Below are 18,069 nucleotides of genomic sequence, written 5' to 3' on the forward strand. Positions count from 1 at the left end.
GTATTGCATAATTCAGCCAAAATATCCCAGAAAAAAATTATTAGATGATTTGTAATACATTTTTCCATTTTGTTAATCATAAGTAAGGAACTCAATTAAAAGGGAATGATCCAGTTATGAATGTAAAATAAATGCAAAAATAAAATTGACAGTAAATTAATTACTTTAGCAAAAGTGTAACTTTTTTTTCTCCTTATATATATACTTGGTATGTCAGATAATGTTTTTATGTGATCACTGCAGTTGTTTTTTTTTTTTAAATTTATTTATTTATTTGTGATAGTCACAGAGAGAGAGAGGGGCAGAGACACAGGCAGAGAGAGAGAGAGAGAGGCAGAGACACAGGCAGAGGGAGAAGCAGGCTCCTTGCCCCGGGAGCCCGACGTGGGATTCGATCCCGGGTCTCCAGGATCGCACCCTGGGCCAAAGGCAGGCGCTAAACTGCTGCGCCACCCAGAGATCCCATGCAGTTGGTTTTTAAATTTATCTCCATTTACTAACATTTATTTTCCTTCCAGATTTTTGCAGATTTAGAAGTTGACAGACTTTTATTTTAGCTGGACATATATAGCCTGTAGTAGTGGTACAGATCTCTCCCTTGGTTAGAATGACCATATTTTATCATCCAAATGGAGGCACTTTGGAGAATACTAACTTGGGAAAACCAGTGGAAACTGAGACTGTCCTAGGCAGATTAGGTCACAGGAATATCATATAGTGTAATATATAAAATAGTTCTATATTCAGCAATGAATGAATCCTCTATTTTAGTACTTGACATTTTTCTGATTACGTTCATTAAATTTGTGGCTTACGTCATGGGTAGACTTTGGAAGATGACGTCTGTGTCTGGCCCTATTTACTTTGTAGCCATCTCTCACTATATTCATCTCTGTCTCTTACTGATATACTTCTCCATCTGGGTCAAGACCAGTCACTAATCTCACACATGCCCATGCTCTCTCACTTCTATGTTGTTTATGTTATTACCCTGTTAGGAATGTCCCAGCCATTTTTCTACTTATTGAAATTTATTTATTCAACATTTATTGAGTGCCTGGCAGGTATTAGACACTGAGAATACTAAAATGAGTAAGCTCCAATATTTTCTTAAGGAGCTCACGGTGCATTGAGGGGGACAAACAAGCATGACATTTACAGTGGTATTGTCATAAACTGCTCAGAGAAAAGGCTCTTGCTTGGTTTAAGGCATTTCCAAGAGACACTAGAATTAATAAGTCTTGAAATATGAGTAGAAAGGAGGTGGGTTAGGGTGTCCCAGGAAGAGGGAACATCTGCAAGCTTTAGGGCTCTTGCCACTGGAAAATCCATTCCTACACTTCTACTCCCCTGCTAATGGATAATTCCATCCAATGAACTTGGTACTTTGAACCTCTAATGAGCACTTCCTAGAGCTTGTCTTAATTGTGAGACAATTAAAATTTAGCTTGTCTTAAATTCTAGATGATATTATTTCTACTAAATTAAAAAGTCCTTGAGGATGGGGAATAATATATCTTTATTTTTTCATCTGCACTTTACTCACTGCCTTGCCATAATAGTTACTTTACTGTTTGTTAAATTGAATTGCAAAACTGGTTAGAATGGACTTGAGTAGAGACAAGTGCTACTTGGTGCATGAAAAGAAAAAAGCTAATGGAGAAATAGAACAATATCCTAGCTGTCCCTGGAGCTGCTTATTCAAAATAACAGCAACCACTATTGTTGGACATTTCATGTGGGCCAGGCACAGTGCAGTTTTCCACATATTTAATCCTCATCACAACCCTTGCCATTTGTTATTTCCATTTTACAAATGGGGGATATAAGGCTTAGAGAGGTTCAGTAGTTCACAGAATTGGACCCAGGTAGAGTCAAGAGTTGAACCTTGGACTGTCTGTTGAACCTGGTCTGTCTGAATCCACAAACCAACCTGCTTTTTGAAGTTAGCTTTTCTGCTTTTATGAAGGATGCCAACTAATGCACTTCAACAGATACGAGTCATGGTTGAACATAAATCAGTAATGTTCTACATTTTAACAACAACAAAAACAAGACATGAAGATAGAAACTAAAAATAAAAGTGGCAGTTGTAATAATAACAGTTAACATCTGGCCCTTACTGTGGGTACTATTTAAGATCTTTATTTACATTTATTACCTTATTGAATCCTCACAACCATTCTAAGAGGCAGACTCTTTTATTTCCATTTTACAGAGGAAGACACTGAGGCATAGAAACATTAAGTAACTTGCACAAGGTCACACAGCTGGTAAGTAGCTGAACTGGGATTCCAGCCCAGATGATTTGGCTCCAAAGCTAATGATCTTCACCACTCTGCTAAGTTGCCCCTCTGTTTTGAATGCTACAGATTAATATGATTCCCTCATTGACTGTTATTATACAACACTTCTTTGGGTAGGCTTCAATAATATACGGATCTCAAAATTTCTTCCTGCTTTATTCATATGTTTCAAATGAAGTAAACAGTCTTAGCACTTGTAGTTCAGTCATTAGACAGAAAGGACAAGATGGAACCAACCAACTGGGTTCAAAACCTTGCTCCATAACTTATTGTTATTTCATCTCTGTGAGTCTCAGGTTCTGTGTCATTGTTATGAGGATTAAATGGATCAGTATATATAAGGTGTATCTCATGGCAGAGTCCCTGACATGTGATAAGTTTTACAAAAATGATTAGATCCATTTCTCCATTCCCTTTATAGTTAGTGGAGTTAACTGTGGCAGAGCTGAAAAATAACACAAGGAAACTTGGAAAGTAAATGTAGTGTCTGACAAATAAATGCATACTTTATTCCTAGGGAATTATTTGGCTTTACTGGGTAGTTATTAGATTTGATTTACTGGTCTGTATAGCATAAATGGCATATTGTTGTTCTTTGCATTGAGTAAAGAGTGATTTCAGGTGTCTAACATTTTAGGGTATACCAGGGTTGGACATTTTCTTTAAGAAGCATGAATGTTATAGTTAGAGGAAAGCTTAAAGGTCATGTAGTCTGGGAGTTCCCAAATTGGTGAGGCTCAGAATCAACAGGGGAGCACATGAAACCTTCATTTCTCAGTCCTGTACTCAGGGATACTGATTAAATAGATTAGGGTAAAGTCTGGCAAGTTTTTAATAGCATGTGGGGAGTGAATCTGATGTAGCATATATCCATCCCTTTTACAGGTCAGGAAACTAAGGCCCAGTTTACAGTGTTAGAAAAAAAAAAGACATGGTGAAAAATCCTAATTAACATTTTTTTCTTTGATATTTATTCACGTATTAATTCAATAAGCCATACAGTCACATAAGAATGAAATGTCTTAATTGTGCACAGCCCCAAATTTTTGATGGAAGAGCTAAGATAAAAACCACAAAGTAATGTTGTTGTTGTTTTTTTTAAAAGATTTTACTTATTTATTCATGAGAGACACAGAGAGAGAGAGGCACAGACACAGGCAGAGGGAGAAGCAGGCCCCATGCAGGGAGCCCTATGTGGGACTCCATCCGGGGTCTCCAGTATCACACCCCCGGCCAAAGGTGGCGCTAAACCGCTGAGCAACCCAGGCTGCCCACAAAGTAATGTTTCAGAAAAGCTCTTGTGAGAAGTTAATAGAATTCTACGTCTGCTATCTATTAGTTCTGTTACCCTGAACCATTCACTAAATCTCCCAGAGCTTCACTTTGTCACTTGGAAAAATAGAGATAATACTAGCCTTTCCCATCCTGCAAGGTAAATAAGAATACATGATACTTCTTGGAAAATGGTAAAGAGTTGTATAAAAACCATATAAAAAGTAGTTCTAGGTGGCTTCAATCAGTTAAGCGTCTGCCTTCAGCTCAGGTCATGATCCTGGAGTCCTGGAATTGAGCCCCAAGTTGGGCTTCCTGCTTCTCCCTCTGCCTCTGCCCCTCCCCATGCTCATGCTCTTTCTCTCTCACTTAAGTAAATAAATAAAATCTGCTAAAAAATGTAGTTATGTGTTCAACATTTTAACTATAATGCTGGGCTCTGGAGCTTACTGACATTCCACATGCTTTTAAAGACTGCTACAAGAGACAAACAAATATTGGTGTAAAGTGAAAAATAGTATTTTAGAAATTATAGACAACGTACTTTGAAGCATAACTAAGGCAGTGCCTGGAGAGAGTCTGGAAAGCTTCTGAAAGTGACATTTGATCTGGGCCTTGAAGGGTTGAGAAGCCTGGCTGGCAAAGAACATAGGGTTACCTGTACGAAAGCATCAAGTTATAAAAGCATGGTATGCTTAGACAAGACAGGATGTCTTTTGTACTTGGACAGTGGCAGTTGGAGAGATGAGGGTGAAAAAAATAGACTGCACTGGACTCTTGAAGGCCTCTGTGCCAGAAATTTGAATATTATCACACATGCAAAGGAGGTTTTGAGTGTGAATACTTGATCAGATAAAACTTTTAGATGGGGTTGGGGGGAGGGGCGCCTGGGTGGCTCAGTCGATTAAGCATCCAACTCTTGACTTCAGCTCAGGTCATGATCTCAGGCTCATGAGATTGAGCCTTTTACACCGGGCTGGTGCTCAGCATGGAACCAGCCTGGGATTCTCTCTCCCTCTGCTCCTCCTTTCCACTTGAGCTTGCTCTCTCTCTCTTTCTCTCTCTCTCATAAATAAATAGATAAAATCTTTTTTTTTTAAAAGAACTTTTAGACCAGTAACTATGGCTTTTTCTGGATAAAGATTGGAAGGAGAATGACTAGAGATTGTCCTTATTATTGCTTCATTAGCAAGTTCTATAATTTAACACTTGATGTGAACCATAATGATACCAGCTTTTGCCCTATCAGGCATTTGGCATATTTTTGCTGTTCTATGCAGTGCTCTGTGTAGAGGGCTTTGCCTCTTTTAAAGTATTTCCTAAGGATAAATCTCTAGTAACATATCAGAAGATATGATCTTTATATTGCCTCAGTATTTTTTTTATTTTTTATTTTTATTTAAATTCAGTTTGCCAACATATAACATCCAGTGCTCATCTCATGTGCCCTCCTTAATGCCTGTCACCCAGTTACCCCACCCCATCCTCACCTCCCTTTCTGCAATCCTTTGTTTGTTTCTCAGAGTTAGGAGTCTCCTGGTCTGTCTTCCTCTCTAATTTTTCTCACTCAGTTTCCCCCTCTGCCTTAATATTTGTTTCTCTACAAAAGGATGTATTAATTTTTGATCTCACAAGCAGTATAAAAGCAAGTGACTTTTCACCACATTCAGTAGCATTTGGTGCTGTTATCCTATCTTAGTAGTTTGCGTGCATTTCCATTTTTCTGGTTATTAGGAAAGATGTATATATTTTTCTCTGTGTGTGCCAGTTTAACTCTATGTAAACTTCAGTATCAATATTTTAATTACCTTCTTCTTTTCATTTCCTAATTTTCCTATCTCTTGAGTAAAACTGCTAAGTAGTTTAAAATAAGTAAATGTTTTCAAAAGCATGAATATTATTTTTACAAATAAATAAGCCCCATAATCTTTCTCAGACTAAAATAGATTTACTGTTTTTAAATTTTACCTTTTACATGAATGTTTGGTTAGTGTGCTTTTTCAGTTAATACTTACCCCTGGGATATCCACTGTAACTACTTTTGATTCTTCCATCTTATGTAAACACTAATATCATGCTTTTAAAGAACAGGCCTTGAAAGTTCCTGTTGTTTTTTTTTTTTTTTTCATTAAATATTGTTCATCTTGATACTGAAGTTGAGTTATACTTACTCTTTAAAACATAGTAACGTTAGGGACACCTGGGTGGCTCAGTCGGTTAAGTGTCAGACTCTTGATTTCAGCTCAGGTCATGATCTCAGGGTCACGGGATTGAGCCCTGTGTGGGTTCCTTGCTCAGATTCTCTCTCTGTCTCCTTTTGCCCTTCCCCTTGCTCACTATTTTTCTAAAGTAAATAAATAAATCTTTAAGAAAAAACTTTGTAGCTCACTCTCTTTCTAAAACAAATCTTTAAAAAAAAAACAGCTTAGTAATGTTAAATTAAGGCTTCTCTTTTGGACTAAATTTTTAAAATTAAAATTATAACATCATACATGGTCACTCTTGGGAAATCCTGTTTACCTATAAGTTTACTTACAGTGTCTGAATTTTCTTCAAAGGCAGTCTTTTTTAGTTATCTAAAGCAGGTACTCTGTTCTTACTGTCCAACTTAAGTTCTCTGGTCTTATGACATGGGTTTATCTAAGCCTCACAGACTGAATAAATTATTTCTTTCCAAGGTGATTCAGTATAAAGCTATCATTAAGAAGGAAATGTTTCTTCTCTTTTTCACACATTTCAAGCTTACTGAATCTAAAAGTTCTCTATTTCTTCTCTCAGAATTTTGCAAGGGGAAGTGAGGGAAGCACAAGGCTTCTAACCTACCACATGGCCTAGTCAAATGTGCAACTCAGGCATATTGGAGCTCTCCAGGGTTGCAGAGTCCAGGTCACCAGCTTGTGGTTTGCCTCAAAAATTTTAGCACACCTCTTCTACTTAATTAGCTGGCTCACTTTAGTGGGTTAGAGGAGTTTGCGTACTTGCTTGTCACTACCATTTTGTGTCATTGGTAAGTGGTGTGTATTATTTTGTCAGGTTTGAAGCAGTGAGAAATTTTATTTGAAGCTGAATTTAATTAACTTTATAAAATTGACTTGTAAATCTTGAGAAAAGATTATTTTTAAACACTATTTTTAAACTATTTTTTATATCGTAACAGTAATAAATGCATTTGGTAAAGAAAATTCAAAGGAAAAAAGTCTGCCTTCCAACCCCTAGTCCTATCTTCCATAGATACTCACTATTAACAGTTCCTTGTGTAAGCTTCCAGAACTTTCCTCTGCACATTAAAACCTGTCTGTATGAAAATATATATCTAATTTATCCTTTAAAAAATAGAAATGGGAGCTTATAATACTGTTCTCTACCCTGCGTTTTTGATTTAATATTTTATAGGCAGTTTTCTGTGCCAGCACATAGAGATACACTTCCTTCTTTCCAACAGTATTTAGGATGTTCTAATTTTTTTGCTACCTCTAACAGTGCTATAGTGAAAGTCCTTGTATATACATACATCTTTGTGTATTTCCTATCTATTGGCTAAATTCCAAGGGATAGAATTACTGGTCAAAAAGGTAATGTCAAATTATTCTTCAAATTTGTATGCTAATAATTTAAATATCAAGAATTTACGAAAAGTAACCTATTTTCCAGATTTTTAGGGAGTGTTGGAGGACAATGAAATTAGGCTTGAAACAACCTCCCGGATGCACTTCACAGGTCCACATTACAGTAGGGACCCAGGTACTAGACCCACTCATCTGGCTTGAACACATAACATTTTCTTATAATTGACCTAAAATGAAAGAAAATTGACCACCTTGGCAAAAGAGATTAAGGCAATTCTGAAGGAGGAAATGCTGTCTTTTGGGAATTGGTTTAGAACTGGTCACAAAAATCAAATGAAATACTTTATGTCATGATTTTATATTGAAAATTTTAAGAAGCTATAAATATAAGCATTTCTTTCCCTTTAGGCTTGAGCAAAGAGTTTCCTTTTATTCTTTGCAAATTAGGCTTTTCTTAAATCTCCATATCTATCTCTTAACTTCATCACAGCAATGTCCTCTGCACACCTGGTCCAGATTCAAGAAATGTGCCATCCAATACTCACAGTGCTGGCATGATTAGAGTGGCGTTTTGTTAGGCAAGGAGATTATGGATGTTTCAAAAGTACAGAACTATCTTACCCAGATGGAATAAAAAGAGTAGACTGTGGCATATGTTTGTTTTACCTTTATTGCCTGGTCATTTAATACTTAATATTTTGTTTTCCTGATAATTTTAACGAACACCTATATAATATATTCCACAGATTTCAATGGGACAGATGTTACAAGATTTTGGAAAATTTCTTGGGATGTTCCTTCTTGTTTTGTTTTCTTTCACAATTGGACTTACACAACTGTATGATAAAGGCTATACCCCAAAAGAACAGAAGGACTGTGTAGGCATCTTCTGTGAACAGCAAAGCAATGATACCTTCCATTCGTGAGTGTCTTCTAAAATTTTTAATAAGTATATTTCTCTCTATTGTGTTGTATATGAATTAGTACCTAGAGAAATAGAACCTCAAATTTTCTCTAAGACATTTTTTAATAAGAAATACTTATTTTTCATGAATCATTTGATAGTTAATCTTTATAGAAATAGAATCTCAAGTAAATGATAGGCCCAAAATATTACATTGTTTCCCCCACTACAGTCTGTTTTAACAGAGGAACTCTTGGCATTTTGCACATTGTATTTTGGGCAGGACAGTTTTCCTCCAGTCCTTTATATTACAGGACATTTGATATTTCTGCCCTTTACATAGTAAATGTCAGTAGCAACTGTCCATCACTATTACAGCCAAAGCAGTCTCTTGCATTTTCCACACTTAGTAGGAGGTCACTAGAATTGAGAATCATTAGAGTTTCATCAACAATTTTTTCTTCTAATTGGTCATATCATAAGAAATTGAACAATTAGTTGTTGGGGCAGAGAAAATACCTCCGCTCATTGTAAAATAACATAATGGAGAAGAAGGTGTGGAATTACCCATTTGTTGTATTTCTGCTATGTACCAACTCTTCTTTAGATACTCATATATCATCTTATTTAAGGAATAAAATTAAATGAACAGTAAGTATTCATTTAACACCCTCTTTGTAACACACTGTTCAAAGTGCTGAGTGAATGAAGCACCAATGAATAAAACTACCTCATGGAGTTTCTATTATATCATAGTGAGATGATAGAGGCAATAAAAAGAGAAATAAAATATATAGTATATTATGCAATAAAAGAGGCTAAGGAGACAAAGCTTGGGCCAGGGAGGTTATATGTGTGAGAGGGTACAGTTTTAGATAGGAGACTGGGGAGGGCCTCACCGGAGATGACATTTAAGTAAAGATGTCACGCTGATGGAGGATCAAGACCTGAAGAATATGGCTGGTGGAAGAATATTAGCAGATAAAGGGAATGGCAAAGGCAAATGCCCTGAGATGGGAGTGTGGTTGGCAAGTTCAGGGAAAAGCCAGGAGGTCAGTGTGAACGGGATGTAGTGAATCAGAGGGAAAGGTGTAGGAGATCTAGAACCTTACTGATACTTGTAAGGACTTGGGGCTACTGAGGTTGAGAGCCATTTGAAGTTCCTTCGCAGAGGAGTGATGGTGACGTCGTCTATCTAGGCATTAGCAGTATCTTAGAGGCTGTTTTGTTTAGAATAGACAGGAGGGCAATAAGAGGTTAAACAAAAATAATTTATCCTCCTGTTGAGTCTGTCTCTTTGTTTAAGGGAAGGCATGTCTGTACTGTTGGGTTCAACTTCATTCATTTTATAAAATATTCTTAGATTATCAATATTTTATTTACGGAATGCTACTATAAATGAATTCTTCATTTTTGCTAGTTAATTTCTTTAATTTTCTTTTAAACAGAAATGTAATTGTCTTTACAGGTTCATTGGCACTTGTTTTGCTTTGTTCTGGTATATTTTCTCCTTAGCACATGTGGCAATCTTTGTCACGAGATTTAGTTATGGAGAAGAATTGCAGTCTTTTGTTGGAGCGGTTATTGTTGGGACGTACAATGTCGTGGTAGTGATTGTGCTCACCAAGCTGCTGGTGGCAATGCTTCACAAAAGCTTCCAGTTGATAGCAGTAAGTGTTCATTCTTTCAAAGACTTTATATTCTTTCAGATCATACCAAATGTATGCAGTAGATAAGGCAACCAAAGATTATAAGAATTAGTATAATATTTAAATTAAATATAGATTTTTAAAATGTAAGTAATGTATTAACTGCGAATCTTGAACCAAATTTTTACCTACAAGGTGTGCAAACTTTTGGAGAGTTTAAAATTCTCTCTCTTTCCCTCTGTCCCCCTCTACCTCTCTCCCTTGCTCCTACTCCTTCTGCCCCCCTGCGCGCGCGAGCGTGCGTGTGTGTGTGTGATCATATTCTATTGTGCTTTTTCATGAATGTCTCAACAGAATCATGAAGACAAAGAATGGAAGTTTGCTCGAGCAAAGTTATGGCTTAGCTACTTTGATGACAAATGCACATTACCCCCACCTTTCAACATCATTCCTTCACCAAAGACTATATGCTACATGATTAGTAGCCTCAGTAAGTGGATTTGCTCTCATACATCAAAAGGCAAAGTTAAACGGCAAAACAGTTTAAAGGTAAGAAATTAAAATTGCAACTTTTTGTATCGGTGAATGTTTTTAAAAATCCACCTCATTTAAATGTGGTTTATACACATTGTTAGTACCATGTAATTGTTTGTTTTCAAGGAATGGAGAAATCTGAAGCAAAAGAGGGATGAGAACTACCAAAAAGTGATGTGCTGCTTAGTGCATCGTTATCTGACGTCCATGAGGCAGAAGATGCAAAGTACAGATCAGGCAACTGTGGAAAACCTAAATGAACTACGTCAAGATCTGTCAAAATTCCGAAATGAAATAAGGGATTTACTTGGCTTTCGGACTTCTAAATATGCTATGTTTTATCCAAGAAATTAACCATTTTCTAAACCATGGAGAGAATAATTTTCAGTAATAAACCTGAAAGACTGCATTTGCATAATTTGTGATTAAATCAATAAGGTATCTATTGAAATTAAAATGAAGAATTATGTAAAAGCCATTCTTTAAAATATTTGTAGCATAAATATATTATGTAAAATATGTATATAGAATTAGTTTTTTAAAATCCTCCGTTAGTAGCTTTTTGCCAAAACAGATTAAGTAGATAGATTTTGTTAGCATGCTGCTTGGTTTTCTAACTTGAACAGTGCTTTAAATTTTTTTCTTTTTATGTTTAAGAAGGGCAGTTATAATTGTATACATTGCCAGAAGGTTTTGTAAAATGAAGATCAGCAGATGTAGGCTGATCTCCATTCATAGGACACATCTGAAATGTAGTAAGTCATGGTTTTTAAAATCTCTGTTTTAGGAGTTCACATGTAGTTCAGTATTTATTGTTCAGGAGTATAGTTTTATCTAAAATAGGTATTTTTTTTTATTTTATTATACTCTTAAGTAACAAAGAAAAACCCCAATGGATATTTGAATCTATTTATGTCTCTATAAATTTCAATTCACTTCAGTTTTTGTTATTGTAATATATTTACTTTTTCATGGTTGTAATCACTTTATATTTTTTATTTTGTTTTTTTCACTTAATAGTATTTTATATATACATTTCCATGTATTGATATAGTCCACATATTTAAATTTTTATAGAATTATATAGTTTTTGAAAAATATAGTTAGTAGACTTTTCATTTTATAGCAATCGAGTATTTGAGTATGTTTATAGGTTTGCACAGGTACTTCACTAAGATTAGGCATTTGGTGGCTTTTCATTTTTATCATGATAGTGCTATAATTTTTTTCAGGTTGGAGTGACTGTTCATAGTTATAAAGCTAACCCAAAATAAGGATTTCGAAGATACTTTATCATAAGTGGTCACAGCCTGCTTTGTTTTTGTAAACACTGAAAGACCCTTTAATGCAAAGATTTATTTTATATTTGGACTAAGGTTCTTGAACTAATCTCCCAAAGTATTTTCCACAGAATTTAACATAGCTTCTATAAAAGTGACCTCTTGCTTATTTGTGGATCATTCTTGCTGCTTAAGATGAAAAGCCTTGATTTTTTTAAAATTGGAGAATAAAATATGTATTTAAATTTTTTTCCTGTGTTCATGTAAGGGATGTAGTTTAAAAAGTTACACAGACTATTGCTTATATTTTCTTGCAGCATTTCCTGTTAAAAGGTGGTTAATATATAATTATCTTCTTAACTGAATTTCAGATGGTCTTAAGGCCACAGGGTGCAGGTAACCCTTGGTCTGTAAGCACCACTGATCCAGGGATCATTGGCTAAATATATTGGTATTGTGTTTCATCTTGCTTTTTACTTTTTATTTTTTAATTTCCAAATTGTAAGTGTTCCCTCTTTGGGGCAAATTCTTATAAAAATGTTTATTGTAAAGTTATATATTTTGTCTACAATGGGATTATGCACTTCCCAATTGGGATTTTACATCAGGATTTTTAGTCATTCTAAAAAATACCTAATTATTAAATCAAAATATTTATAGAGTGCCTACTGTATGCATGAGTTACTTATGAGGTATATTTTGAATGACAGCATATTGTAAGAAAAAAGGTAAATAAAACTTGATATTAGATTATAAATTGGCATAGTCTGCTTATTGGATTATCATATACTTTTATACTTTTTTGTTGAAATATCATTCACCTAGCATAAAATTCACTATTTTAGAATGTATAATTCGGTGTTTTGTTTTTTTTAAATCATGGGGAGAAAGGTCTCAAATGTAAAACATCAACATCAGACCCCTTTGTGCTCCTTTCCACCTCCAGTGGCAATCATATTGAAATCTTTTAGCTATTTCTTACATTTATAAATGCCATATTTTGAAATAATATGTTCACACAAAGACCTGTATGTGAACATTTATAGCAACTTTCTCCATGATCCCAAACCGGATCACTGAGAACAACCAAATGTCCATCAAGTGGTGAATGGATAAACAAATTGTACATCCATACAGTGGATATTTATTTAGTCAGTAATCCAGAATTACATCAGAGTTCAGGCAGAGAAGCAGAACTGCCAGGATATTTGCAGGCATGTGTGTGTGTTTGCATAGTGATTTGTTTACAGGGATTTGCTATTCCACAATTGGGGTTGGTTAAGCATCTATCTCTGTGAGGCTGCTGTTTCTGCACCTAATGTAGAGCTCACAGGGTAGACAATTAGGAAGGAACAGTAGATGTAAAGTGGAAGAAACAAGAAGAACGAAGCTGGAACCCAGGAGGATGATGGACACCTATGTCACTCTTCATGGGCTCAAACTTGGATAATTAGATGTATCCTGTGTGAAAAGTTACCTTTTGTCAGGTTGCTAAACACACACTTGACCTCGGAGTTGAAGAAGCTTTGAAGTAAGATCCTAGGAAAGGTAGGACAACAAAGACCACACTGCTGCCCCATCCCAAAAGTTGAGCCAGCAGATAAGTTATACCCCATATGAGCTACCAAAGTGCCTGCATAGAAAATCAGATGGCTGCTGCTTCACGTCTGTCCTCCAAATTTCACACTGAACTGTGTCTTGTGGCTCATCCTATATAAGGAAGGAAATCCTGGGAAACAAAACAGCCTACCCAAGTTGGCCCAAGAACAAACTACAGATCTATGCTATAACAGACGAATCTTAAAAGTATCGTGCTAAATGAGGAAGCTCATCACAAAAGGCTACATGCCGTATGATTATACAACATTCTAGGAAAGAGAACTATGGAAACTGAAATCTGATCATTGGTTACTAAGATCTGGTGGGAGGAGAAGATTGATGGTACAATTAGTCAAACTAAACACTCAAAAAGGGTAAATTTTAATGAATAGAAATTATGCTTCATTAACCTGACAAAAATACATAAGGCTACAACTTACTAAAATAAGAAAATAACAGTAGACTTACAGCTCAGTATCATTCCAAAAGAAAACAGTGCTTGAATATGCAAGTTAGTAGCCCATCATTAACAACACAGTGGTGTGAAGTATGGTAATAAATACCAAGGTAAATTATTCAGTACTACTTTTTCAAAATAATTTTGGCTATTCTAGCTTCTTTCTTTTTCATCTAAGTTTTGGAATCTGCCTATAAATAAACTGAAAGAGTTAGTTGGGATTTTTATTGGAATTGCATTGACACTGAAATTTTTGTTTTCCTCAGAAAATACATTTATAAAATCTAAGCAGGCTGAGGTTATAGGTAGGCCCTGAGGAGTAAACCAATTGGGTCTAATTATTCAGATTACACTAAGAAAATATTAATGGTACCAGGGATACGGCTGCCCTGAATTTCTCATTTGTAAGTTAATTTGTTAGCTCTTTGGCATCACTGTCCTATTCATAAACATGTGTTTCTTGAAGATAGACTTAGAAGAATTACCAGTTATAGCGTTCCTCTTCATTTGATATCACATTGTTTTTTTGCTCCCCTTGTCCTCATTATGAAATACTTTGATATGCCATTCAAAATTAGGAAAAATTTAATGTGCTACCTACATGCTTTAAAAATAACCATCTTCAGGCGACATGATTTCTGATGTAAATTAGGTTACAGTAATAGAAGAGGCAAAACAGCAGGTTTATGTAGGAGGTAAGCATATGTTTAAAAAAAGAACTGTTTCAGCCAAATGATAGGTAAGCTCTATTTTCTTCATTCTGCAGTCTTGAGTTTCCTGTGTATTTGTCTCTGTGTCTTGGTCTCTCTTTTCATTAGAAAGGCTAGTAAATCCATTTTTCAATTTTAGGCAGATTATTCTTATTCAAAGACAATAAAAATTATCAGGTGCTATTGGAAAAGAATTTTGAGGAGGAAAGTACTAGGCTCAGTAACTCATCTAAAAATTTAATAAATTTTGTGAGGCTATTTTAATGTTTTAAATTTAAAAAAATTTAAAACTCATCCATCCCCATTTAATATTTCAGTGGAAATAGCAAACAATCACTACATTTTCTATAATGATTGTTTTAATGCAGAATCTTTCTTTTTTTTTTTAAGTTAGAAAACTAGGCCAAAACAGTTCTCTCAGTGTTGGTGGTGAATGGCACAAATTTGTTGAATGAAAATTTAGCATTATTTACTTGTGTAAATATCCTAGAACTGGTGTCCAGTCAGACACATATCTAACAGTTTTTGTGCTCTAGAACCTATTTTGTCATATCAGATTGGAAGAAAACTTAGATTACCTACTTCAACCTTCTCATTTTATAGGTGAGAAAGTCACATTTGAAGTAATTTGTCCACGACTGAATCATGACTGACTTGAGAGCCTGAACTCAATTTGTTGTATCAGGTAAGATATATTCCAAAGCTTTACTTTTTTAAATTAATTTCTCATTGTCAGTTCATCTTGATCAGAGAACAGAACTGAAGATGCCTAGTTCTTGCTTTTCCAGATGAAGTGTTTATTAAAGTCTTCACTTATGACCAAGGACAGAAACAGACCAATGAGATGAACAAGATATAAGAGGAAAAAGGGGGAGAGTGAAGAGTAGTAAACATAAATAGAAAATCAGGAGTCAGTCTCAAAAAAATAACAAGCCAGGCCATGGAGGGACCAAGGGTTTAGAATGGAAACACTGGTTGATTTTTTTTCTCTATGCCACTTTATAACCTGATCAACTTGGTTATTCAAGGATCTAGAAACAATTTAAGACCTCTCTAAGGGATCTCAGAAAGGATCCAATTCATTAAGGAAACTAAAGTTCTCTCACTCATAGGACACTGTGAGGGAGAATCCAAGTCTTTTCCTTGTCTAGGAGTCTAATATTAATTTCTTGTTTGTAAGATAAGTTAACCAGCTGTATGAAAGTGTGTAAGTTTTCTTAATATACTTCTGTACTCGAAAGCTCTCTCACTGTTTAAATGTAACTCAGTCTTAATATCAGAATGCCATGGGAATATCCTTCAAGTAAAAGATAACATTTCAAAGTTATAATCAGATTTTAGCCTTTTAAGATCTAATTGTTGACTTTGTTTCTTGGAGGAAGAAGCAAATTACAAAAATAAAGTAGAAGTCTAGTTTTCAAAATGTTTTTAATTGAAGAATAGCAGACACAGTGTTACATTAGTTTCTGGTGTACAACATAGTGATTCAACAAGTTTATTCATTATGCTGTGCTCACCACAAGGGTAGCTACCATCTGTCACCATGCAACACTATTACAGTACCATTGATTATGTTCCCCGTGCTGCACCTTTCATCCCCGTGACTTAAAAGTTAGGATTTTAAATAACAACTTTAAAATTATCCAGAACAAGGACCCCTGGGTGGCTCAGCGGTTGAGCGTCTGTCTTTGGCTCAGGGCATGATCCCGGGGTCCAGGATCAAGTCCCTCAATGGGATCCCTGCGAGAAGCCCGCTTCTCCCTCTGCCTGTGTCTCTGCCTCTCTCTTTCTAGGTCTCTCATGAGGAAAAAAAAAAAAAACTAAAATAAATAAATAAAATAAAATAAAATAATCCAGAACAAATTTCTATGTCTGTCCCAGAGCTACTGTGTCTGAATACCCAATTCTGTACATCCACGTGTATTCCCATACTTATACATCCTTAGACTCCATGTTAAAAAGAGGCTTAGTGTGTAAGTAATGACCCTCACATATTTAATTCAAGATGCTTAATTATAAAAGATTTTTAAAAATGTCCTTAGGTGAGGACATATATATATATGCCCTATATATATATATATAGGGCATATATATATATATATATTCCATATATTTTTTTTTCCATATATATATATATGGAAAAAAGGGGAGAGTTTTAGTTGCACCTCAGACTCCCTGACATTGCAGATATATATATATATACATATATATACACACACATGTGTGTGTATATATATGTATATGTGTGTGTGTGTGTGTGTGTGTATATATATATATATATATATATATATATATATATATATCTATCTAAGGGGCCAACTCGTGAAAGTCTGTTAACTCTAACCACTTACCTGCAGATTTTTTTTTTTAAGATTTTATTTATTTATTCATGAGAGACACAGAGGGAGAGGCAGAGGGAGAGGCAGGCTCCTCCCTGGCTCAACCCCAGGACCCCGGGATCACGACCTGAGCCAAAGACAGACGTTCAACCCCTGAGCCACCCAGGCGCCCCTTACCTCAGGTTTTTTTATTTTTTTTTTGGCTCTTCTATTTGAATGATCATATCATCTTTGCATTATAACAGTCATTTCTTCCTGTCCAATATCATTTATTTCTTTTTCTTTCTTTACTACATTAACTAGACCCACTGGTGCAATTTTAATAGAAATGTTGACCTCAGGCATTTTTGTTTTATTGCTGATATTTAAATGCTTTCAATATATCACCATTTGCTGCAGGGTTGTGGGTTTGTTTTTGTTTTTGTCAGCTTAAGGAAGCCCTCATCCATCTTTAGTTTCCTGAAGTTTTATTTTGTCATCAAGAAATGTTGAATTATACCAAATGCTTTTCTGCATTATTAAGATCAAGTGATTTTTCTTCTTTATTGCAAATAGGGCTTCACAGAAACTTTCCCCATTCTGTTAAGAGCTGACCTTTGTTTGACTCCCGTTTAGTTTACCTCATCATCTGTTATCACAGTATGTCTACTATGTTGCTAGGCAAACTTGCTTGTAGTATACATGAGCCCTGATTGGTAAATTGCTTTGGATTGTGAGGAACTCATAATTGAACTATAAATACCTGATGGGGAGCCACAGCTTTGGCTCTTCCTGAGTGTACAACTCTTATAATGAGGGATGTCATATATGAGGACTCTGGAAGCTATGCCTATGGAGTTAATACAAGAGATCCTGTTCTGAGGAGATGTGAACTTTAAATTGGAATGTCTGCACCCACCTGACATGAATGGAATCTCCTGGCATCTGAGACATTATGTAGGAAGGCCAAAGAAAGCAGCTCACGGATGGCTGTGTGCACTGCTGCCTGTTGCTACGACTCCTATAGTAGAAAGTCTGGCCCTATCCAGTCAAGCTTTGGTCCTTGTGCTACTGTTTTCTGGGGATAATAGTAGCGAGAGCAGCCTAGGGTGCTCATGAGCCTGAATGTTTAGTTGCACCTCAGACCCCCTGACATTGCAGATCTATTAATGCAGTGAAGTATGTACATTGATTTCCTGATGTTAAATCAGTCATGCATTTCTGGGATAAATCCAACTTGATCATGACCTAGTTTGTTTGTTGGGTTTTGTCTGATAATTATTTTGTTTTTGCACCTGTGTTCATGAATGAATTCAGACTAGATCCTATGTTTGCTAAAGTTTTGGTATTGAGATTACACTCATCTCATAAAAGGAATAGCCGAATGTGACTTCTTTATTTATAAGAATACTCTGGAATACTATGTGTTAGATTGGCAGTGTTTGTCCCTTAGATATTTGGGAGATCTTCCAAG

General features: G+C 35.5%; 1 protein-coding gene across 7 annotated transcripts in view; it reads left to right on the forward strand.

Moving 5' to 3' along the window:
* Window positions 1-18,069, forward strand: part of TRPC1 (transient receptor potential cation channel subfamily C member 1) — a 107,357-nt gene that overhangs the window by 53,607 nt on the left and 35,681 nt on the right. For 4 of the 7 annotated variants that reach the window (XM_025449007.3, XM_025449010.3, XM_025449009.3 and 1 more), the window contains 4 exons: window positions 7,891-8,066; window positions 9,517-9,718; window positions 10,052-10,246; window positions 10,358-10,638. In XM_025449007.3, the coding sequence (XP_025304792.1) occupies window positions 7,891-8,066; window positions 9,517-9,718; window positions 10,052-10,246; window positions 10,358-10,585 (801 nt within the window). In that variant the 3' untranslated portion in view covers window positions 10,586-10,638. Of the gene's footprint in view, window positions 1-7,890; window positions 8,067-9,516; window positions 9,719-10,051; window positions 10,247-10,357; window positions 12,269-14,880; window positions 14,963-18,069 lie in introns of those variants that run through there. The other 3 variants (XM_025449011.3, XM_025449012.3, XR_007405336.1) reach the window with 2 other exon arrangements.

Source organism: Canis lupus, chromosome 23, assembly GCF_003254725.2.
Source record: "Canis lupus dingo isolate Sandy chromosome 23, ASM325472v2, whole genome shotgun sequence".
Lineage (NCBI taxonomy): Eukaryota > Metazoa > Chordata > Mammalia > Carnivora > Canidae > Canis > Canis lupus.